The following is a 25,730-nucleotide window of genomic DNA, read 5'->3' as shown; positions in this document are numbered from 1 at the left end:
TCTCATCCAGATACCAGAGACAGGCCTTTTTCTAAGTCTGCAAAAGGAAAAAAAGCTTCTCTTCTAAAGATATTGACTGGTTAGAGGTCTGATTCTCTGCCCGAACCCAAGTGGGCTCGACCCACCCAGGCTGGACTGTAATTTGTCACTACTCCTTCAGGCTTGAATTGTTAATTGTTCATCAGATATATCAGATTCAAATTATTTTCATGCATAATTTGAGCTGGCGTACAGAATGGGAGAGACAAACAGTGGGAGAAAATGATGAATCGTACATGATTGTGAACAAAACTTCACACATCGGTGCATATTAGAGCTATGTTACGTCGACAGCTACAGAAAATGAATTTGCCGTTACGTTACATAACATGAAAGGCTCTCCACGGAAGATTTATGTAACAATTTCATCATACACAACAAATTTCCACAACTTTTTAAAAACTTTCAATTATTTTTTTTACTAATTCCATGCCTTTTCCAGGCCTGGAAAATGTGATCGTGAAATTCAATGACTTTTCCAGGTTTTCCATGAATGTGGGAAGTTGAATCTTAGTAAATTGTAACACTCACGAGAGTTTGTAATTTTTCACTTTCATCCTAATTTTCATTTGCATTTGACGGTCATGTGTGTGTGAGCTTTAGGGATATATGGAGGCAGAAATTGAACATTCATAACTAAGTTTACATTAGCGTATAATCAGCTAAAACTAAGAATCCTTGTGTTTTCGTGACCTTAGAATGAGCTGCTTGTACCTACATACAGAGCAGGTCTTATTCCACGTTATCTGCCATGTTGTTTCTACAGTAGCCCAATACGGAAAAACCAAACACTCAGTGTGTTTACGCAGTTAAGTCGAGCTCCGGTCATAGCTCGATTAGGCCATTTAATTGTCCTTGTCCCAATATAAAAGCAACGGGGGAAAATCGATTTATTGACGGAGTATGTCCGACTCTTAGGTGAAGTAGGTGAAGATATACCCTCTTTCAGCTTGGTGTAATAAAGCTATATTTAATTCGTACAATATAGACTGAATTACAATCACAACTGTTTATTTTCAGTATCTTCAAGGCAGAAAAACCACCACGTCACGTACATATAATCTAACGGTGCTGAGCCAACTCTATCTCTATTGATTAGTTTTAAGCCACCTAAAAAAATCAGTATCAGTTTAAGTGTAGCCTATGCTATATTTAGAATATTTTCACCTCTTTAGATTGCCGTAAGACAGCCCTTACCAATCGAGATTTTCAGCTGTTATGTCAAAAACATCAGACTCCATTGAGAAAAACTGTCTTTCTACTCCACTGAACGGCAGAGCTGCTGCTCCTTTGCTGCCTCCATCAGCTGTTGTGGAAGGTAAAGAGGTGAAAATAATCAAATACAGTGTACACTTAAAATGATACTGATTTTTTTAGGTTGCTAAAATATTTTTTGTTTTGGTCCCGTCCACAGCTGTATATCGCTTAGCTTCTATGCTGCTGTTGTGGGACTGTATTATTTATTTTTTTAGAGGAGAGGGGAGGCTGGGGGTGTGATGTTTTTATTTAAAATAAATATAAAATACTACCTTTTTAAGTTGTATGTCACTCACCTAAGCCAAAATTAAAAACACAAGTCACTAAATCCTGCACACTTGACCTTTAAAAGTGAAATGTAAAAAAAGGCTAAGAACATTTTTTTCCATTTATCTGCATCCAGCTAATCACCAAACACTGATAAACAAATAATCCAAACTATGATCACTTACATCAATCTCTCCTTCATCAATCTCTCCATCATCCTCTTCCTTCTTTTTGTCTCTGAAGGAATCTCTGCGCATCCTCTCGGGCCCTCTGGAGTCTTTAGGAGACGGAGGGAGGATTGGTTTCTTCTCCTTCTTCTTACTGCTCTTGTCTTCACTCTCCTCCTCTTCTTCTCTCTCTGCTTTTGTGTCTTCCTCATCTTCCTCTTCCTCATGTGCAGGGATGCTGGGCTCCTCTGGGACCTCCTCGTCATAATCCAGCTCGTGCTCGTCCAGCTCGCGGGAAACAGACGCCGAGTCATCCTTCATCTCCCTCACCGCGACAGCTCTCCTCCTCTGTTCTTCCTCAGCTCTCATCCTTTCGTCCTCCTCTTCCTCCTCAGCTTTGCTTTTGTTGTCCTCCTCCTCATCATCATCATCCACATCAGCTGTCTCGGGCTCGGCTGAATCGTCCTTTCTGTAGTCATCGAATCCATCGTCCCGGTCTTCTCCGTCCTCTTCGGCAGTGAAGCTCTTGCTCTGTTCTGGCTCTGAGTCTGGAGACTGTGGCGTGTCAAAGACTCTATCCTCTTGCTCCTCTTCCTCCTTCTCGTCCTCCCCATCCAACTGGTCCCCCTGTGGACCATCTTCATCTCCTTCCATCAGCACAATGGTCCCATCCTCCTGTCCCATTCCCTCTGTTTCTCCTAACGGCTCCTCATCCTCTGGATCAGAGACAAAGTCAGGTACCACCTCATCGTCTTCTTCCCTCTCCTCCTCTAATTCAGAACTTCTTCCCCTGCCTTCCACCACATCATCCTCTTCCTCCTCACCAAGCCCCCCATTTTCCTCTTCGTGGACTATCTCACTGTCTGAGATGACCCTATCCTCCTCTTCATCAGGAGAATCCAGCAGCTCACTGTCAGAAAGGCCCTTCTCCTCCTCCTCAGGGGACTGAGGGGACTGCGTAGGGCTTTCAGGAGTATCCATTAAAGAGTATTCTGGTGTAAACAGAAAAAAACAGTCATCTGTAAGTAACTGTCAACATGCAATATCCAAACTGAGCCCACACTAAATTTCTGCTTTTCTATATCATGAAAAGAACTCATCTTTACATGTCAGCAAGGTTGCATAGCAGCTAGAATATGATTTCAGAACAACATAACCAGTGAAGCTGCAGAAATATAAATAATGCACTCTGAAAAAAAAAATATTAATATATAAAATTATTTTCCAACTGCAAATGACCACAACACAATTTCTGTTGAGGGAAAAATTCAAAAGAGAATTACCAGAGAAATTGCATTCCTTATTAAAGCTCATTAACACATACTTAACCCCTTGAAGCATGGATCGATTTAAATGTTTTGCACTGCATGTAGACACTTTTCACAACCTATTATACCCTTTGAAAACTAACCAAATTGGTTTGATTTTTTTCAAAGTGATGGGGGGAAAAAACAACTGGTGAAGAAATGAACTGCAAGAAATTAGTAAAAGGTGACAAGAAAATGACATAAAATCAGTTAAAAAAAAGAGGCAGGGTTATTTCTTCCCGCTGCTGTCAGACTGTACAACCAGCACCGCTCCCAGTATACCACACACACCAAGTGGACCATTTATGACAACGTTCAATTATTTTCCATTTGCACTTGGTGTAAATATTTTTCTTTTAATTGTTCAGTTTTGCGTCTTATTTTACTGCTTTGATCTTTGCTTTATTTATCTTGTAATGCTGTGATGCAAATAATGCAAATTCCCCATTGTGGGACTAATGAAAGATGATCTTATCTTATTCTGTCTTATCTTATTAGCAAGTTATCCAATAAAATAGGGAAATATTATTTGTTTTGCTTAACTGGTTTTCTTGTAACGTTTTAATAACTGTCTTGTTAAGTTGTTTATTGCCTTCTCCCCATTTTCTTTTAGGAAATCACACTAATTTGCTAATGTGTTAAAAGGTTAACCTAATACTGTATGTATACTGTAGATACTGTAGCAGAGAACTGCACAAACAGACAAACTCAGTCTGGCATATGAGCCTCTCGCAGTAAAGCATATTGGACTATATCACACAAAAATGTTTGTTTTTGGGGTGATTTGGACTTTGTCTGAGCAAAGAAATGCTAACCAACGTTAGCTCGATAAACTGATTATATGAATGGAAAGGACTAGAAATTCAAGATCACTAAATGAGGTTTAGACATAACAACATGTGCATAATTGACAACTGATTTAATTACTGTCAGTTAGCTCCGTGCGCTATGAATCTAACAGCAAATACTGGCAATAGTAAGCTAGCTAACAACTGTCGAGCTATAAAAAACATCAAATGCCTCGTAATGATTACACTACCCTATGTTAGTGTGCAAAGTTAGACAACACGTCCGAGTTTGCAAATAAATGAATGCCCCAGCAGCGTAAACATGACCGGTGGCTGAGTTAATACTTGTGTTAGCTGGGTCGCGCTAAGAGGCAACAAGGCCTTCGCCGCCGACAGAGCAGGCTAGCCGACGAGCACACTGCCCCGCCGAAAAGCTGCCTTTCCTCCACAAATATAAACAAATACACCGGTCATTTTAACGGTATGACTAACCGGATTTAGCCGCTTTAGCAGCGAGCGGACACTGTAACACACTCGTCTGTCTTTGAATTAACAATGCAAGCCTCCCCCGAAGCTAACTTTCAGCTCGCAGCGCAGCCAGCGCTCTGCTAGCTGCTAAAAAACACACATTTTCATTCACCTTGCCGACCCGGAGCTCTTCAAAGACGGCACTGCTGCGTTAACAACTGCCCTCTCCTGCCGATGGCGTTTTTGTACAGCTTACAATGAATATTATACGGTTTAGTTTAACAGCTACGGTGGAGAAAATACAACACTCCGCACGACACGGCGAGAGCGGCCATTACCTCGACGTCATCAACATACGACAGCCCAGGGAGAAAAAAAGCCGCGCTGGAAGTGAATGAGGGCAGATCTGAGATCAGATCAGCGGGTCACCATGGAGACAGTACTAATGTAGCCAGGAGAAATAAACCGATCTGCGATCAGTGACACCGGCTCCACTGGAGAAGAGCATCCTCACTTGTTATATTGTTAGCCATCATAACGTAACGTAACGTAACGTAACGTAACGTAACGTAACGTAACATAACAACATAACATAACATAAGGTAATGTATGGTAACGAAACGTAATGTAACATAATGTAAAATAACGTAACGTAACGTACCATAACATAACGCAAGGTAAGGTAAGAAAACAACATAACAACGTAACGTAACATAACATAACGGAAGGTAACATAAGGTACCGTAATATAACGCAAGGTAACGTAACATAACATAACATAAAATGACGCAAAGTAACTTAAGGTAACATAACATAACAACGTAATATAACGGAAGCTAGCGCAAGGTAAGGTAACATAAGGTAACGTAACGTAACATTACAATATAATACAATATAACACACTATATATTATATTACATCACATCACTATTATATCCCAGGTCAAAAAGTAGTATACATTAATGTATTATAAATATCCTTTATATATCTACCAAAATCATTACAAGTATACTTGCACTTTTTGTATTTAAAGTATTTTCAAAGTTTATTTTTGAAAGATGTACTTCAATATAGATGTTATTAAGTTCAACCTGATTGTACTTAAAAATAAGCAGACCAATTCTGAAGTACTTTAAGTGGTTTTTGAATGTACATTTTGAAAAACTGTACTTTATTCTGAGTGTATTGTAAATTGTATGTCAGTGCACTTTTAAAAACCATAAGAAATGTTAAATGCTTATCGGCCCAGTGGTTATTTAGTGTACTTATGAAGAGTATTCTTATTTTCAAGTCCTTTGTAATACACTGCTAGTATCTTTGATTAAAGTTTAATTTAACTTTATGTCATTAGATGTGTATGTAAATATACTTACTAAAACTATATTACTGTGCAAAAACGTATAATGATCATTTTGTGTACTTAATTAAGTAGACTTATTTTCAAGTCCTTTGTAATACACCATTAGTATGCTTCATTAGAATTTCAATTAGTTTACCTTAATTAGCATTGTATTTAAGTAAACTTACAAATAGTGCTCTTTAAAGTTAGCTCATTTTAAGCTGTTTTTGAGTAATTGTAAAATATATTAAATTGCAAAAACTTATAGTGGCACTGTAGTATACTCATTCATTCATTCATTCATTCATTCATTCATTCATTGTGCGTAACCGCTTGTCCTCGTGTGGGTCGCGGGGGGCTGGAGCCTATCCCAGCTGTCATTGGGCGAGAGGCGGGGTAACCCTGGACAGGACGCCAGACTATTGCAGGGCTTGTAGTATTCTCATGAAAAGTAATCTTATTTTCATGTTATTTGTAATATGCTATGCTTTATTGAAGTTAATTTAATTTTACGTTATTAAAAGTGTATTTAAATGCAGCCAACTTACTAAAAGTGCACTTTAATGTAAGTTCATTTTGACCTGTGTTTCAGAGCGTTTTTAAAGAGTATATTAAAGTTCCAACACTTAAGTAATAATACTAATAATAAATTCAAAATTTTTTGTACGTGTGAAATTTAAACTACTTTCCAAGTCATTTTTATATGCTTTATAAAAATGTACTTAAATATTACTTCTTCAAACATATGCTGACATGACATTTTAAAGTAAGGCTGAATCCTTCCAGCCTCTAGCCTCAAGATGGCAGCAATAAACCTAATATTAAATGATGACTTCAGAGGTTTGAACAACCTTCTCATTTAATATTTTCCTTTATTTTAAGTATTTTAAGTATATTCTACTTTATATATTAATACCAAAGACCTCGAAACCATGACAAATCATGTGGAATTATATAAGTAGTAAATAAAATATATAAATATATGTTTTGTTTTTTAGATAGATTCATCAGTGTAGAGTTGAGAGTTTTACACACTACTGACATGATCTTAACCAGCTTGATGAGGTTGTCAACTGGAATTTAAAAACATTTCTCAGACTTAAGAATGTTTCCAGGATTTTAAGGACATTATAGGATTTAAGGATGTGGCACTTTTTGATAAACAAGCTCTATTCTGATGCTGTTTTATGCCCTCTGGCACCATATGTATACCATAAGTACAAAAACATTTCCAGTGTGAATAACTGTTTTTTATTGTGAATTAGAAAATGGTTGGGGGGGCCCTGGCACCCTATCAGGGTCCAGATTTGACCTGCGGGCCGTAAATTCACTGTCACTGCTTATTCAGTCTGGAAAATGTCCACAACTTTGAAGGCAAGTTTGAGTGCATTCACAAAAACCATCCAACGCTCTGATGAATCTGGCTCTCAGGAGGACTGCTCTGCTAAAAGAAAGACCAAGAGTCAGCTCTGCTGCAAAGGATAAATTCATTACAGTAACAGCCTCAGAAATCACCAATTAACAACACCTCAGATTAGAGCCCACATAAATCCTTCAGTAAGTCCCAGTAAAAGCCACATCTCAACATCAACTGCTCAGAGGAGACTGCGACAATCAGGCAGTGACTAAAAACACCTCCAGGCTATTTGACCAAACACCAATTAAGATGGTTTTAGATGCAGAGTGAAGGAAAAATAACTCCACAGATATTTTCCACAAAATTTTCCACAGATTCAGTTAATTAATTGACATCTCATATTCATTCATTCATATTCATCCTTGTATAATAGCTTGATTTTATCTTTTAGTTAAATTTTTATCTTTATCTTAGTTAATTTTATCTTTATCTCAGGAGAAAACACAGACCACAACAGAGAGAAAATGCAAACTGCAGGTAACAAAGTGCAACTGGCACGCATTTAAAAATAACAGACACCAGTGGACACATCAGCTACAGTAATGTCGCAGCTACAGTTTTGATGTTGAGTTCAGTGATGTTTAGGAGACCGTTTGGGGTATTTCATTCTGCAGGGATCAGGATTTTAATTAAGCTGTATCTTATCATTAACGTCTTGCTGTGTAAATGAACTAACTCTCTTTGCTTGAGCACCCTGATGTCTCTGGATCCCACTGTGAATGAAGCTGAATCCTGATGTGTGTGTGCACAGTGGGAGATGTTTCCCTTAAAAACATGAACCCCTGACTGATACAGGAGCGCACAGGCGGCAGCCAGAAGGCACTCTGGGGGTGAATTGTAAAGCTAGAGAATAAAGGACACTTGACTTCCTCACAGAAATTTCAAAATAAAATAATGTTCCAGCTTTGACGTTGTGTTTCCTCTGCCTCTATGCGGGTGATATTCGATTTACAACCCAAATCTGGGGTGCCGGGTAACCACCAACCATCTTAAAATTCACAATAAAACTGAAGTGATTCACACAGGGAATGGTTTTGGTACTTTTAGTATAAATAAGGTGCAAAAAAAGCCTCAAAATAAAGCTTGTTCATCAAAAAAGCTGACATGTAGCTAAGCCCCTAATGTCAAAATATCCTAGAAATGTCCTGAAATCCTTGAAACATCCTAAAATCCTAAAAATGTCCTAAAATCATAGAAATAAGTGTAAAGAAAATGCCTTAATTATAGTCTATGGTGGAAGAAGTATTCAGTTCCTTAACATATTTAAAAGTACTGAATCCACACTGTGAAAATACTCTGTGACAAGTAAAAGTGCTGTATTAAAATGTTACTGAAGTAACAGTCAGTAGGTACAATCGGGAATAATAAATAAATTAATTAATTAAAAGACCTGGAAAAAGTGTTTAAAATAAATAATTTTGTGGCATTGTTTTCAATAAGTAATTATTTTAATTAGAAATATATATATATTTTTAGTTGTTTTTTTAAAATTCTACATCTATTAACATGCTTAGTTTATGGTAAGTAGTTTTTAATGTCATTAATTTAATTACAAGTATTTTTAAAGCTTTTTAAAAAAACAGAATTTTCTAAATCTACAAACATAGTAAGTATGCAATAACATAGTTTTTAATACTTAATTATGATTATGAATATAGGGTGTTTCCTTAGCTTTAAAAAAATTGTAAAATCAGTTTGTGGGACATTCCTTACCAAGTTGCTCATTGTCTTTTATTTTCATGCTTTTTGAAAGAAATCACACCAATTTGCTCCGAGTTTAAAGGGTTAAATTCTTGTCAAAGGCATCTGAATGCAGCCCAAGAAAACTGATGATGCTCCAGGTTTTAAAGGGTTAATTGATACAAGATTGATATGAGTTTCCCGATTGTAATGGGCTTTACCTAACGATATTTACGTTGAGGCGCTTTTATTTTGAAGGCACACGCGCTGCTTCCCTCGTGAGTGCGTGTGAGTGAGCTCAGTAGGTGCTGGCAGGGCACTGTGCTGTACAGTATGTAGACATCAGCAAAGCTGTGCTGCCGACCCGGCTTTAACCAGCGACACACACTCACAGGAACAAAATAACGCATTTTATTTTTTGTGAGATTCAGGCTGAAGAGGATTCTGGAGGAAGATGACATGATGCAAATACAATAAAAGGTAAATAATAAATTTTTTTTTCTGCAAATAAGTGAGGATAGAAATAGAAGTTTACAATCTGTCTGTCTCTTAATGCATCATGCTCTCTTCATAAGCCAACCATTACTAACAGTAATGTAATGTCATCCATTTATTTACAGACAAGGACATACAGTACATGATTTTAAAATTTTGTCTTTTTCATAATTTATTTATTTATATTTTCTTATTTAGTATTACTTATTTAATTTTCCAGATAATTTCACAATCAAATGTGACAATGTCACAATTATAACACAAAGTTGCTCTGGGTAACTCATATATCCACTATCACTGCACTTTTTATTATTTATTTGTTTTAAACATTTTAACATTTAAGTCACACATGCAGCATCTTGTTTGATTCAAATGATCAACATATTGATATTCGTCTTGTATAAATTTAGGATGAGCTGAGCTCTGCACTGTTCCATGTTCATGCTATACCTGTCACACAGATGCCACACCGTCCTGCAATAGCTGTCACCGTGGGGTGAAGCTGCTGTTGGTTCGGTCCTTTGCTCAAAGCAGGGGCGTGTCCAGTGAGCAGCCTGGGGTGGCCCAGCCCCTGAGCTCTGGTTGGCCACCTCAGGTCCCACCTCATGATCCTAATTGGCCATATGCCCAGAGGCTTATTTATTTCAAAGGAATATTTCACCCACAAAATGACCATTTCTTTTTGAATAAAGCATGCTCTGTAACCTTGAATTTGTGAAAAAAACTTTGTGTTTCTCACATGCCTTGAGAAAATGTAAAACATTTTAATTTCCTGTTTGATTGAGGACCGCATTTAACAACAGCAAAACTGCAGTACTATGCAAAAGTCTCAAGCCACCTAAAATTTTGTTATTTCCGCAGTGTCATAATCATACATATTTATTTCGTAGTAGTCTCATTACTAAAATACAATCAGAATATAATAGAAATACATATACAGTATAAAAAAAAATCTAGAATATTTCAGAATAAAACCAATGTCACCCGGCAAAAGTTAAAGTATTTAGTGTCATTAATCTTCTGGTATATTTACAGCAGGTTGCACTGATGACATGTCCAAAGCTCAATATTAATTGTTGATATATATATATACATACATAAATATATATATAAAATATAAATCTTGGGAAAAACATTAAAAATGCATCCTTTTTCTAATGATTTATGAGCGCATTTAGAGTAGAAATCCATCATTACAATACTTTTTTGTGTTTGGATTATAATTGGGTTCTGAACGGGATATGTAGACGCACAAGTCCACTACAATATGTGACAGCTTGGGAAGAGAAGGTTTATTTAAGATGTTAAACTGATGAGCTGCTTCTTTCGCTTCATACCTTTCTAATGTTGAAAAGATGGTTTGCATGTGTGAATTTAAACCAGCAGGAGACCCCTGGAACAAAGTGTGTTCCTGAGGCACCTCACTCAGGAGTGATGGATAGTCAGAGACGTGCAGCAGATCGGCTCTGCTGAGCTGTGGATGTGCGTGTGTAATGGAATGAATGAAGAGTGGATGCAGTCTGACTGATGGCAGAATAGTGCAACTAAATTACTTTCATTTTATGTCCACCTCAATTTATTAGAGGCAGCCCCCAGGAGGGGAGGTCCAATATGTGTGTGTGACTGGACCGGGAGACGAGTGAAGAGCATCAGACGCCTTGCGGAGTTTCACAGTGTTGCGCACTAGTTAATTAGCTTTGAGCAGAACGTGAAACCTCGACACAAACCTGCGGATTCTTTGGATGGAAAAATGGTTCGCACTTTGTCCTCTGATAACCTCAAAATCTGTTTAAGTGGTTCTAGTGTAAAGAGGATTTTAGGAATGTGGCTGTAACTTTAGCAGAAATGCACTAGGAGGCATCATAATTGCATTATGAGGGAAGAATAAACTTTACACTCGTTTGCATGTTTTGCCAGAATATTATATTTAAATGATCTTAATGCGCTCATTGAGTGTGTTTACGCCTTGAGTGCATTATTAGGGGTTATTTGTTACACTGCATGCTCAGCAGCACCAGAATGGTTCATTTAAATATTGTCCATTAATGCCTATGCACATTGGATCTAATTAAAGCTTCACCCGGCAGGGCTGCAGCTCCAGCTCTCAATCTGAGGTCTGCAGACCTGCAGGGGAACATTAGGGAGCTTAAGTTTATTATGTTTGCATCATTTAAAGGACCAGTGTGTAGGATTTAGGGGGATATACTGGCAGAAATGGAAGAATAAATATTAAAGTTAGGTATTTTCTTTAGTGTATAATGACCAGAAAATAAAAATTGATGTACTTTTGTTACCTTAGACAGAGCGGTTCATATTGACATAAGGAGCAGGTCTTTCTACATGGAGAACGCCATGTTGCACCACCATGTGTCAAACCAAACACTGGCTCTCGATAAGGACTTTCACGTTGTTTATATTTTTGTGTCAGCTATCATAGTTAGCGGCTCCTCTACGGAAAAAGTGTTGAAAATTGAATAAAACAGTTTCATGGAAGAAAATCTGTGTTTTTACAGGTTTAACCCTTTCAAACTAATATAATAATCCCCACAGCTAATTTTCAGATTATTTCCTAGTTACTTTTTCACTATTTTTTTTTAAAGGTTGCAGGACATTTCTTGCCAACTGATCTATTGGTACTTCCAATGATTTCGAGCAAGGTCAAATTCATTACCTCTGTCTTACCTCTACCTGCATTGTCATCACATATTGACACTTTGCAGTGCACTTCCATGTCTACATGTTAGGCTCTAGGTGTCCCTCTGCATATGCTGTTGACATTTCTGGTTGCCACTAAGCACATGGTTAAGTTTAGGTAACAACAGGACATGACAACCAACGGCAGGACAACTGCACATGCTGGCACGGATGGTTAGGTTTAGGCAAAGGAGGCACATGAAGAGAAAAACGTAGAAAAAAACCATCACATTCAGACAGGAGACAAACACCGCACTCATGCATAGAAGTCTGGGGTTTGCTGGAAAGATGACTTTTGGCGTCGGGATCTTAAACCGATAATAGCACCGCAAAAGTGGCAGCATTTGTTGACTTCTGAATGAGAACAGGCTGAGCAGACACACACAAGCCCGTGATGACATCGGTTAATGAGCGCCTGAGCAAAACTTCCACAGCAGCTTTGGGATAATACAGCTGGTTATGCTGCTGTGTTATCAATTGTAGTGTGAACAAAGCATAATTACATCTCGTTAATTATGAGGTGAATCACATCTTTGTGTATCATAAATAAAGTCAATGAATAAAGTGGATTATTGCTACACATAGTTATTCAACGTTGCCATCCTGTAGCACCCCTGTAAACGGTCGCCATGACATTCAGTGAACACGTTCATACTCACCAAAGGATGAAACATTTAGATAACATCAAGATATCGCATAATCTAGAAACAGAGAAAAAATGAAATTAGTGCTGATCTTTTCCTTACGCATTTTCTGCAAGAACAACATTGCCATTTGAAACTACAAGCTTGCTTTTTTTCTTTCATTTCCCTCCTTTGGTTTAAACTAACATCTGCTTTTGGAGCACCTTTGCTTCCGAGCAGCATTTATCAGCTGGTTCTGACAGAACCGCAGATGCCGGAGGGAGTCACAGAGAGAAATTCTCAATGTCTGTTAACCCTTTGAAACCTGGATAGACATCAGTTTTCTTGTGCTGTGTTCAAACGCCTTTCACAATGTAACCCTTGAAACCTGAGCAAATTGGTTCGATTTCTTTCCAAAACAGGAGAAGAAAAGGCACAGAGTAACCTGCAAATTGCTAGAAATTAATACAAAAATGTCAAGAAAATGAAAAATATTTTAATAAGGGAAAAATGAAAAAAAAAAATCTGGGGAAAAATGTTCAGAAAACTATAGTTATAGTTATTATAACCATATGTTTTAAAATCATGTCATGGGAAAAAAGTATCGCCTTCTTTAAAAAAAAAAAGATTTTTTTTTTATTTTCTTGTTTATTTTTTTTTATAATAATTTTCATGTAATTTTCTAGTTGCTTAAAAAACTAATTTCCTGTTAAATCTTGGGCCATGTCTTTTTAAGATGCATTCAGCACTCTGCCTTTGTCTTTGAAAGAAGCCAAACCAGTTTGCTCAGGTTTCAAAGGGTTAATGTGTGTTTGACATTGACTTATTAAAGTCCTAAGCCAATCCAAAGGTTACTGTCTATCACTTCCCTGTTTGTCCAATTAATTGAACTCATTTTCTGTTTCTAGGTGACTTGATGGGGGCTGAGTGGTGTTTGGAAGTCCTGGGATCAAATTCAACATGTTTTTCACTCTTCTTCATTACTTAAAAGGAAGATAGAGAGGGGGCAGTGGAGGTGAATGTCAGAAGGACATTTCAAAGAGAAGAAAACAGGCACAAGGCTCATTTTCCATCCTCAATGATCAGAGACCTCTGTGGTGTTAACCCAATCAAAGCTGTGCGATGCTAAAGCTTCACAGCAGCCAATAAACTGTGCCACTTTAACGGCTTCAAATGAAAATTAATGCTCTAATTGAAGGAGAAAAAAACATGGCGACATTTCAGAGTCATGCCCCTCATCACTTTAATCACATCAATGTAACCTGTGATTAACGAACACGCCAGCCGATAGCAGATATGACTGACAACGGGAGCTCCAGAATTGACACCCCGACGAACATCTCTCTGAGTCCCAGCGACGCCGTCTCTGACTCGCTGGAGTACAAGACGGTGTCCGTGTTCCTGGTCCTGCTGGTGTGTGGCACGGGCATCGTGGGTAACATCATGGTGGTCCTCGTAGTCTTCACCACACGCCACATGAGGACGCCCACCAACTGTTACCTCGTCAGCCTGGCCATAGCGGACCTGACGGTGCTGGTGGCGGCGGGGCTGCCAAATGTGGCGGACAGTCTGACGGGCACGTGGGTGTTTGGCCACGCTGGCTGCCTGGGGATCACCTACTTTCAGTACCTGGGCATCAACGTGTCCTCCTGCTCCATCACCGCCTTCACTGTGGAGAGGTGAGGATGGAAGAACAACAAACTACAACTCCTCCAAGCACTGGCTTTGTGTTAGGCGGGTTTCCATTAGAGATTTGCACAAAACTTAGTGATATTGTCAAAATTTTAATTAAACACAATTGTGAGATGATTGTGTTTCCATTGAGTGATGTTATGTGACTTCCCCTCTCACAAAAACATCCAAAGAAGCATGGCGATGGATGGATCACAGTTTATTAAATTAATGTATTTCTATTTGTGAATAGGAGCAGAAGATCAGGATATCACAGTGATTACAGTAGGCAGCCTTCTAATGCAGCTTTGCGCACAGCTTGAGCAATATTTTCAAAAAGCTGATAAAACAAAAATGCTAGATGATTGTATTTCCATTGAGTGATATTGCAACTTCTTCACTTGCGATGTCATTCCAAGAAGCATGGTAATGGATGTTCAAATCATCAGCAGGTTTATTTCTGTTGCAGCTACCGCACTAGCCGTCATTATTCCCAATCGAAGGCGACGTAGGCGTGTTATGTGAGCGATAATGAAAAGGCGAGCCCCTTATATGTGGGAGCGGCGACATATGAGGGATTTATGGAGGTGATAGTCCACAATTTCACAGAGGAATTCAAAACTTCCAGCTGATCCGCTCAAGTTTTGAAGAGTTGAGCATTGCAGTAACACCTCTTGTAGCACCTGCTGCATCATGCCTGACGTCTATCACAAAGCACAAATTCGCATCAAAGGGCTTTAAAGTCTGTACGGAATAGGACACCTTTGACCCCTTGAGTCAGAAAAGGATGACAAGCAAGTTAAACTACCTGTGTTGCTGCTGCTAGTTGCAGCCCTCTCTCTCTGGACTGGACCATTTTCAAACTTGTTGTTTGCACGAGTCACCCAAACACAAAAACATGGAAAAATAGGTTCCAGGAGTTCACCATTATTGTGATGGCAAAGTAAAATATCTGTGTCATGTCTGAATAAGCCCTTTAGTCACCTACACGTAATGTAAATGTCATGACAAAGACATTATTAGCTCAGACCTAGTGACATTTAGGATCACTTTGAACATGGCACAAATTGGTAGATTAATGTAAAAGCTGCAGCAGCACAATGTCAAACATGAAGAGAGAGGGAGATAAAGAAATGTGCATCTTAATCCATCTAGGCAGGTTTCCATTAATCCTCAAATTGAGCAAATCGAAATTGCTAATAAAATACACCTAAAGGAAACATGTCAAAAGTTTTAATGCTCACATGAGGTGGTATGTCAGGCGATTCGAAAAAGCCATATATTGCAAAACTGCAATGGAAACACTTATTTGTCTTTTCTAGGTCACATGATGCTATGGCTATGAGCTTGTCAGTAGGAACTGGCTCCCTCATGATGCAGCAGGAGCTACAGGAGCTGTTATTGCATCACATAACTCTGAGAAAGTTGAGTGGATCATCTAGAAGTTTTGAATCCACAATTCCTCTGTGAAATCGTGGACTGTCACCTCCCAGAAATCTCTCACAGTAGGCTGCTCCCACATATAAGGGGCTTACCTTTCCATTATTACTCGCATAACACGCCTACTTCGCCCTCTGTTGGAAATGATGACGGCTAGTGTGGTGACTGCAACAGAAATAAACCTGCTGATGATTTGAACATCCATTACCATGCTTCTTGGAATGATATCGCAAGAGAAGAAGTCGCAATACACTCAATGGAAATACAATCATCTAGCATTTTTGTTTTATCAGCTTTTTGAAAATATTGCTCAAGCTGTGCGCAAAGCTGCATTAGAAGGCTGCCTACTGTAATCACTGTGATATCCTGATCTTCTGCTCCTATTCACAAATAGAAATACATTAATTTAATAAACTGTGAAACACAAAAGAAAAAGAACATAAATAAGAAGTGGTTTGTACTTACCAAGAGATTGTTGGCAGTTAAAATGATAAAAAGGCACGTTTTTGTTTAAACTCTCCATTTCCTCTTCACGTGCAGGTACATAGCTATCTGCCATCCGATGAAGGCTCAGACTGTGTGCACAGTGTCCCGGGCCAAGCGGATCATTGCCGGGGTTTGGATCTTCACCTGTGTCTACTGCATGCTGTGGTTTTTCCTGGTGGACATTCAGGTTAGATAAACATGGTGTGTTTTTCACAACATGTTTGTGTTACTGGTTTAACTGGGTAAGGGCCACAGCAGAGTAAACCTAAATTACTGATTCAACAATCAAGCACATGATTACCTAAGTCAAGGATACTGAACTTGCTTTGCTTGGGGGCCACTTTTGCAAAATGATTTTCAGACATTTCTGGGATTTTAGTATGTTTGTTGGATTTTAGTACATTTCTGGGATTTTAGGACAAGTGTAGGATTTTAAGACATTTCTAGGATTTAAGGGTATTTTAGGATGTTTCTACAATTCCAGGACATTTCGAGGATTTTAGGATGTTTCTGCAATTTTAAGACATTACCAGGATTTTGGGACATTTTAAGGATTTCAGGACATTTCTGGGATTTTTGGACATTTCTAGGACTTTAGGATAATAGGGGCTTAGTTAGGACCTCTGTTTGGGGGTGCGAAGATCCTACACTGGCACTTTTTTGTTATAAACAAGTTCTATTTTGATGCTACTATACTAAAAGTACAACAACAATTTCCAGGGTAATTTATTTTTATTGGGAAGCCAGCTGGCATCTTATCGGGGCCAGATTTAGCCTGCAGACTGTAACTTCAGTATCACTGGCTTAAAATGTTTGTGTACAGAGCCCACTGCAATTTTGTCAGTGTAAAAATACCCAAAATAAAGTAATGGGTACAAATAATAATAATAATAATAGCCCTCTGCAGGGAGTGCATGGTGTTTCAGTAAGTATGTGAGTCATGAACTGAGGAAAAAAACATTTGTGATTATCCACTTTGGTCCATGCACTGATTCAACTGAAGGGGCATGTGAAAAGCTTTTTATGAGCGCTGTGTGATTTCTGAGAGTAGCAGCATTTTTGTGATGAGATGTGAAGATTATTATGTACATCTATGCCTGCAGCCTGGAGCCTGCAGCCTGGAGCCTGGAGCCTGGAGCTCTGAGCCTGGAGTCTGGAGTCTGCTCTAACAGCATCTCTGTGATTACTCTGACATGTAGGTCAGCAAGACCGGGCATCTGTTCTGTGGCTACAGAGTGAAACGGGAGCTCTACTTGCCCATCTACCTCATCGACTTTGCCATTTTCTACGTCATCCCGCTGCTCCTCGCCATCGTGCTGTATGGCTTGATAGCACGCATCCTCTACCTCAGGTACTGTAAAGAGTCATCAAACCATACCTTGACCTTCATTTTAGAGGCCTTAAAAATATAATTGAAAATTGTTTTGGGCATAAAAAAAGCAAAATAAAAATAAAATTTATTTAAAAAGTGATGCCACTACAGGTTTTAAATGGTAAAATGTCAAACAGCCATAAATGGTCAAAAGCTTGAAGTGACAGAAAGTGAATTGTTGAGAGTTATGTGAGAAGTTAACAAAAATACATCAATAAATCAGCAGCAAAAGAAAAGTGACGTCGCTCCAGGTTTCAAAGGGTTAAACCACCTGCTAACGCATTAATTTACTCAAGAAACCCAACTAACCAACAAATCTAACGCGCCTCTGGTGTCCCTGCAGCCCTCTGCCCAACCATCCTGACACCAGCGCCACCACGCTGCGCCGGAGCTGCCGTGAGCCCTCTGAGGCGGGGAAGGGGGGTCGCCAGGGCCGGCCAAAGAGCGCGCTCTCCTCCAGGAAACAGGTTTGTACCTCATTTCACATTTACCCCCTTTCCCAATGACCTCTTCCACGCTCTCCTTTCTTGCCATAACATCTTGTCTTATCTATCAAGTAATTGCTGTGCGATAGCTTTAGTCACATTTGACCTTGGTCTCGTCTTCGGCTGTGTGTCTGTGATCTGGTGGGAATATAGAGGCCATGATTCCCTCTTAACAGCACGGTGATGATGCCCCTGCCACCCGTTGCCTCAGAAAAGTGGCCTCTTGTCAGCTCTCTGTCCCGGCTGTTACGAGGCCCTGAAGGCAATCTTGATGGTAATGGCTTCTTTTCCTCAGGCTGGGCAGTCAAAAAGGCTACTTTTCGGAGAAAGCCCTCGCTCTTCTAGGTTGCATGGTATTAGTGCAGCGCTGCTTTGTCTCTGCTGGAGGCAGGACTCAGTCTCTCAGGCTTTTTGGTCTTGAAAGCATCGCATCCACATTTATATATTTTTAACCACTCAGGAGGGATAACAACAAAGTTCTTTTTTGACTTGAAGGGACGTTTTGCGTGTACATTTTCTTCTTTCAAAAGGTGTATGGTGAATGAAAAGACAGAGTGCAGATATTTTCATTCTCTACAAAAGCAACAGAAGTATCTGTCTCTGAATGTCAGAGGTTTTCTAGCCATTTTTTTTTATCTTAGTTGGTTTTTTTTGTATAAAAATATCTTACATTTGAACAATATCACCTTCCCCAGATAGGTTATGGCTGAATATATATAGCTTTTGTCCCTTTTGAAAATATTACGTTTACAAGAGGACAAAAGCAGCTCAGTGCCCCAGTGTGCTTCAAATGAAGAGCTTGTCGGAGTGTTAACTCTAGGAGCGATATCAGACAAGAATTGAGATGCAGCTTTAAGCAAGTAATGACGTACCTTTTTATAAATCATGAATTAAATTTATTGTTTTGACTAATTTAAAACACTTATTACTGCAGTCTGTAAGGCAGAGAATTTAAACAATCATATTAATTTTCATTATGACATCAACTATGCATTTTCTTGTATCTGTCTATTCTGGTAACAGTCCTCATATTTCCATTAACCCTTAAAATGTGCAAATTGAAATTGCAAATATAAAATACAACTAATTTAAACACATCAATTAAAAACAAAACCTCCCAGTTATCACAAAAAAGTTTATACATTAACATGGGTTGGTATTTCAGGCAATTCAAAAAAGCCATGTTTCGCAAAACTGCAACGAAAACACTCTTCACTTTTAGAGGTCACATGGTGCTAATGATAATGACTGCACTTGTAGAGCACTTTTCTTGTCTTTTAACCACTAAAAGTGCTCTCACACCATGTGTCACATTCACCCATTTACACACACATTCACACACTGGTGGCTGAGGCTACTGTGGTGCCACCTGCTACTCAGTAACCATTCACACGCACTCACACTCCGATGACGCAGCATCGGGAACAATTTGGGGTTCAATATCTTGCCCGAGGATACCTCAACATGTTGCCAGAAGGAGCCAGGGATCAAAATCCTAACCCTCCGATTAGAGGACGACCCACTCTACCTCTGAGCCACAGCTGTCCTAAAAAGCATTACTGCATCGCATGGTAGATAATTCCATGTCGTTTTTCCAACTTCTGATCTAAATGCGTTCCAGTGTATCTGTTCAGGAAAACATGCAGGAAACTTATGTTTGTTTGGCTACCCTCAAAATCAGAATTACGCGGACCTACATGAGCTACCACGGCACCATCAGTGACAAGAAACGAATGGAACAATTGAATGGAAATGCCACTACGAAGTTGTTCTGGCAGGTTTCACATAAAAAACACGACATAAAAGTAAAAACTGACAAAAAGGTAACTCTGCTTCCCATTCACCGTCTATGCCACCATATTGCTGTGATGTCAATTCGACCGACTTCATTTGTATGAATCTGGCTCGAGTGTCTGATTCTGAATCTCGATGTGAATGGCCGTTCCATTGCACTTTTCTGAGTCGGAGGTTCGTTTTTTCCCCGAGTTGTAAGTACAGTGGAACATGGCAAAAGCTACGGCAAACATGGTAAGAAAAATCTGGTGCACTGATGTGATTGAGATTTCTCTTATTCTGTCAATCTCCGTCTGCCTGCACAACAGCAGCATGTTAACACACCATCATTCCCAGTCACCTGATCCCTCACCCACCTCTCAGAGAAGCCTGCAGTGCAAAACCTCTGAGCTCAGAGTTTGTTTGGCTGCACTGTAAAATATTGCAGAGTTTGCCTTCTTCTGGTGCATTTCTGACAAAGTGAAAAATGAGCTATGAAAATGAGACCTTTCACATTATTTATTTATTTTTTCCACTGTTGATACAGAAATATTAGTTTGTGCAGCTTTAAAGTTTTAGTTACACAGGCTTTTCCTTTTGACTCAAACAACCAGACATTTTCTAACACGGTTGCTCATTTTTGTATTCATGGTTCAACTGAGGGTTTTATACCCATCCAATCTGTGAAAGTGCTTTAAAGCGGTAGTCATCAAACAACACGCCCCATGCACGAATGTTGTCATTATTTTTTCTTATAATTGTTCTTGCGTAGAGCAATAAGAATAATAAGAAAATTCCTCATGGGATTCACGAAACAACAGCCAAGTTTGTTTTTACCACCTGAGTATGTTATTGAATTGGTTTTGATCTTAAATTGGATGCCTGTGTCAGGCAATTTGCAATTAACAAGGAAACGCACCAGTAAACACATATAATGGCAGCAGACTTAAGTGCCGTGTGCAAACCACAAATTAACAAGCCACTGATAAGATAGAAAAAGGAGTGGAAATGGGGAGAAAAACAACTTTTTCTCAAGTTAAAGATGTAGAGAAGTAAATAAAACTTTAAAATCAAGAAATAAAAATCATTTTCTCAAATGAATGTCAGAAATCACAGTGTAAAAGTGGTGTGCTTACATGTTCAAAAAGTGAAATGAGTCACTGTTGGGTATCAACACCACATTTTTGAAACCATCAGCCTCCATATCTTCAGGCAGTGGCAGGTGGGCTGGAGATGGAGGGGGGCACGCCATGGGGCATTGCAATATTGTGCAGAACACAGCAGGCCATGGTCATTTAGCACACTTATTCAGGTGTGTATAAAAGCTGACCCCCTGCTGTGTGTAGGCATAGCCAGAGGCCTTTCAGTATACCCATAGTGCGCTCCACCACTGAGCGAGTGAGCGTCAGTATCTTGATATAGGCCACCTCTTGCAGGGTCTGAGCATTGCTCAGTGGGGTCATAAGCCACGGTAATAGAGGACAGCCACTGAACTGAAGGACAGTTGGATTAATAATGAAAGTTAAAAATGCAGACTGAAAAATTCCAATAATAGACCTGCCTATAAGTCACTCATTTACAGCAGCAACACCGGCCTGTGCACTCCCCCTGGACGTGTGTGTATGTGTGTGTGTGTGTGTGTGTGGCCATGTTAGTCCATTTTATTTATCATTCAGACTAGACCTAATTCTCTTTAATGTCTTAAAAATTTAAATCATTAAAGGCCAGTGTATAGGATTTAGTGCCATCTAGCAATGAGATTGCACATTAGACTATAATGTCTGCAAATTAATGATATTGTGTCGAGATTCAGGAAGGTCACCTGTGGAGTCCCCCAGGGATCAGTGATTGGGCCGAAACTCTTCACACTATACTTTAAAGATATTTGCAACGTCACTAGTTTGATAAATTTGTCATTTTTGCAGATGATGCAAATTCATTTTGTTCTAGGAAAAAAGAACATTTGTATGCTATAGAAAGGGAGCTGGACATTCTCAAAATTGTCTCAATATTAAGAAAACTCAATTCGTGCTTTTTGGAAACCACAGAGAAATTAATGGGGATAGTAAATTAAAGATTTGTGATGTCAAGTTGAAAGAGTATTTGAGATTAAGTTTTTAGGGGTTGTGATTGATCATAACTCAAAATGGAAACAACAATTGCAACTTACGTTATCAGCTGCAGCCATTTCCTCTTCTCATTTTCATCAATAAGAAAGCGGCAAATTGACAATTTTACTTTTTTTTTCTTGTTTTGTTTTCTTTTTTGGATTCAGATCTGCTCAATCACAGTGCTGTGGCATTGTAAACTGTGGGAGGTTTGCACCTGGAAATAGTATTTTTAAAGGACATATCGTCATGACTTAAAGACTGGAGAGCGCTACTGACTGGTACTACTGTTACGTCTCTGTGCACAGGTGTTTTTAATATTTCGACATGTTACTGTGTAGCCTCTCATGTTTTTAAAGTGCTGGTTGCTGTTTGTAACTTTTTCTCATGCTGGACAGTTCCCTTGAAAAAGAGACCGTTCTAAATGGGACTTACCTGGTTGAATAAAATAAATAAATGTAATGGTTCTGGAGTGCTTTACCTTGCGACCTGTAGCATAGGTTCTGTGTCACTGTGTGCGTGTCTCTGCATGCACACGGGCCTCGGTGAGACTGAACTCTAATGCAAGAGTGCGGAGAAGATCCTAATCTCATGTGTTCAAGGGCCTCCATCTAGGAGCAGAAGATTTGCATAATGTGATTTGGGATTTACATAGAAGTGTGCTTAATACCGCAGATGATTTCACTCTCTCAGTTCTTCAATAGGCACTTTATGCTCTTTCATTCATGGCTTGATAGGCCAGCTCAATCAGATGGGAGTTTGATAAACTTGTGTATGCCAAAGAATGGCACTTTCATGATTGGAGATTAATACAGTGTGGTGTGAGATTGTATAGTTTTAATCTCTGAGAGTTTCTTCATGTCTGTGATCTCCTCAAGTGCATGTTGAGGGGGAGAGATGGGGAAGCTCGGCCATTGTTGCCCCGGGTGAGTCGATAGCATCAGAGGCTAAGTGCGAATTCTTTGGCTCAGTGGGTCGAACTGTGCCTCCACTGGATTCTGGATTCAGCCTGGGAGGATGCTGTTGTTAGCAAAAAATTGGATTTGTTTGTAATGGCGGAGTCAAGTATCCTGCCGCCGCATAATTACAGTCATTATGCATATTGAAAATGTCACCCTGATGCTTTCCGTCTCATTATGACAGTGCAGAGATAATTAGGAAGCTCTCCTCCCCGCCTCCTTTGTGTTCAATTAAACGCTTTGTTGTGTGCAAGCTTTTCCTTTTTAACTACCTGCTGAGGTGGCTGAAGGTGGCTCACCACATAAGGCGCGGACACACACCCTTATCTTAAATAGCATTTTGCTGAGAGGAGTCAATGATACCTGGTATCAACCTGGCACACCGAAGGCGGAGGAGGACTTGGCTGCAGGGTGAGGCTGGGAGGGAGTAGGTGTGTTATTGGTGACTGATAAGGATAATCACTTGAGTCTTACAGGCTGACTGGCTCTATTCCCCCCCTCTGTCTCGCAGGGGTTCAGAAATGTCTGAGCTGTTACTATGGTCACCAGCCAGTGATAGGATTGGGTGGGGTGCGGAGGAGGGTCAAGGCATGCTGAGGGTGTCGTATACACAAAGAAAAAAAAAATGCATGCACACACACATACACACATTCTTTCTGAGACACTGCAGTGCTTTGACATTTGAGGTTGAATGTCTTCACTGTCCATTTAGTTCTGTTAGTTGGCTGCCATTACTTGATAATTATTATAATTTTGTTTGTTTGTATTACTGCCTTGACCTCATTATAAAACATAATGCAGTATGAGATGTCACTACCCAAAGTCCAAGGAGAAAGTATTCAGCCCATTTTGATGCCGACATCATCAACTACAGCTGCTTCTGCAGTGCATTTGGTGTAAGATTCGTCTTGGGGTGTTATCATACTCTACTGGACAGATGCATGGCACCTGCTGCGGTAGCATGATATGTATACGGTCAGCTTCAGTCTAGAACACGGCTGAAAAGAGGCTGCTGCATTTCACCTGATCGGCCCTTTCTCAAATTGATAAAAAAAAAAGCCACTTTCTGCGTCCATCCAGAATGTGACTGGACAGCATCAGAGAAGAAAGCGCTCAGACAGAACCTGTGGCTCTGTTATCATACACTGGCAGACAGCCGGATAGCACCGGGCACGTCCACATGCAACATGCAAGGGCGGGGCAACTTGAGAACGCAACCAGACAGAACAGGTCACATGTGCATGAAAGACTGAAGGACAGCATCAGGTAATAATGTTGCTGGTAACCAACAAGTTGTTTATTGTAAATAACATGGATTATATATTTTGTTTATTAGACCTAATTTGAGCACCCTGCACTGAAAAATCATACAGAATTTGTGATGTTAACTATGAAGGAGAAATTTCAAGCTTTTATTTGAGGCCAAATGTTTGTCCCACAGGCTGCTGCCATCTAATATTGCCTGTGTATGTCATGCTTCCCTGCAGGTGACAAAGATGCTGGCAGTAGTGGTGATCCTATTTGCTTTACTGTGGATGCCCTACCGGACTTTAGTCCTGATCAACTCTTTCGTGTCCACTCCTTATCTGGATGCCTGGTTCCTCCTGTTTTGTCGGATATGCATCTATGCCAACAGCGCTATCAACCCTGTGATATACAACGCCATGTCTCAGAAGTTTCGCTCAGCGTTTCGCGGGCTTTACCGCTGCCAGACCGGCTTCAGCACCATACGAAACACCCAAACCTCCCAGTCCAATAGCAATGGTACCAATGAAAAGGTGAGGAGTGTGATTCTGAATACCACAAATGATATGACTACAAAGCAGAATGCAAGCGGCCATCAGGAAACGGCAACAGCCAACGGCACAAAAGCAGACCATCACACTGACATCAGTGAGGCTACTTTCAGCTGTGGTGTGGGTGCAGCTGAGACAACGCTATCTGGTGATGAGGATCTGGGTTGGCCACCAATAAATGATATGACCATTAATTCAGCAGATGGACAAACAACCAATGACGAGCAGGAAAGCAAGTAAATCTCTACTGTAGAAAACCTATGAATTAGGAAGTACCACTTAAATACAATGAGAAAACTCAACAAAATGATTAAATGGAGCTGATACTCACAGACAGGAGTTTCAGCTAATGAAAAGAGAGAGAGGAAACTTGTAAACTGCATTTATTTCATGATTTAAAATTGGTAGATTTCTCCTTGACCACTAAGGTCATCTGTTTAGAAATGAAAGATAAGTAAATGGAAAAAAAGTCACACTGTAGAATGAAAACATAATTTCTTTGGCCACAAAATGCATTCAAAATTGCATGTCAAAATGATAGCTCATAAATTAATTTGAATTTACAGAAGAGAGGCTGCATATCTTTAATTTAAGGCAGTTTTTACCTTCCAAAATACACAGAGGAAAGGTTTCTGTAATGAACCAAGACCATATCGAATTCCTCGAATCTGTTTCGCCTCATAATATAATTGAGGTTAATTATTATGGATTCAATGACAAACGATAATTAATTTGCTTTTTGAAAGATTGTAAATGCTGATGTATAAATAATTTGTCCTATCCAATATCTTGTGCAAATTTGACACATTTTTATGTGTAAAAAGGAAGACATAATTATCTTTTCAACATTTTCACCACTAATCAAAGCACTTATTCTATGATTGTACTCATGTTTTCTAATCCGTCATGCATCCGTCATTCAACTGTGACAGCTGAGATACAAAATGAATGTTAAAAGAAAAAAGGCAGATAAACAGCCGCTTAAAGAGAAACACACTTTCTATTTCTCTACTACTACAACAAGCACAAACTCAAAGTTGAGCAAAAGATTAAGAGACATACATTTAAAAGATTTGTTGACCCAACAAATTTCAAGATC

General features: G+C 39.4%; 2 protein-coding genes across 2 annotated transcripts in view; one reads left to right on the top strand and one right to left on the bottom strand.

The window, feature by feature from the left end:
• The window catches only part of zc3h18 (zinc finger CCCH-type containing 18), a 36,960-nt gene extending 32,340 nt beyond the window's left edge, over positions 1 to 4,620 (bottom strand). Inside the window, 2 exon segments of the mRNA XM_042496286.1 lie at positions 1,749 to 2,722; positions 4,466 to 4,620. Coding sequence (XP_042352220.1) covers positions 1,749 to 2,711 — 963 coding nt within the window. The 5' untranslated portion in view covers positions 2,712 to 2,722; positions 4,466 to 4,620.
• Positions 4,621 to 9,175: 4,555 nt separating this feature from the next.
• Positions 9,176 to 24,871, top strand: trhr2 (thyrotropin releasing hormone receptor 2). The gene is made up of 6 exons (XM_042496132.1): positions 9,176 to 9,209; positions 13,450 to 14,220; positions 16,193 to 16,325; positions 17,338 to 17,489; positions 17,854 to 17,977; positions 24,323 to 24,871. Exons 2-6 carry the CDS (start codon positions 13,838 to 13,840, stop codon positions 24,869 to 24,871), a joined length of 1,341 nt encoding a protein of 446 aa, XP_042352066.1. The 5' UTR covers positions 9,176 to 9,209; positions 13,450 to 13,837.
• The last annotated feature ends 859 nt before the right edge of the window (positions 24,872 to 25,730 follow it).

This window comes from Plectropomus leopardus, chromosome 11 (genome assembly GCF_008729295.1).
Source record: "Plectropomus leopardus isolate mb chromosome 11, YSFRI_Pleo_2.0, whole genome shotgun sequence".
NCBI classification, from domain to species: domain Eukaryota; kingdom Metazoa; phylum Chordata; class Actinopteri; order Perciformes; family Serranidae; genus Plectropomus; species Plectropomus leopardus.
This window is presented reverse-complemented; position numbering and strand designations above follow the sequence as displayed.

Excerpts from the sequence above, each read along its gene's own strand:
- trhr2 (XM_042496132.1), top strand. The coding sequence starts at position 13,838 with ATGACTGACAACGGGAGCTCCAGAATTGACACCCCGACGAACATCTCT. Across the intron at positions 14,221-16,192 it reads ACCGCCTTCACTGTGGAGAG|GTACATAGCTATCTGCCATC; the intron begins GTGAGGATGGAA and ends CTTCACGTGCAG. Across the intron at positions 17,978-24,322 it reads CGCTCTCCTCCAGGAAACAG|GTGACAAAGATGCTGGCAGT; the intron begins GTTTGTACCTCA and ends GCTTCCCTGCAG.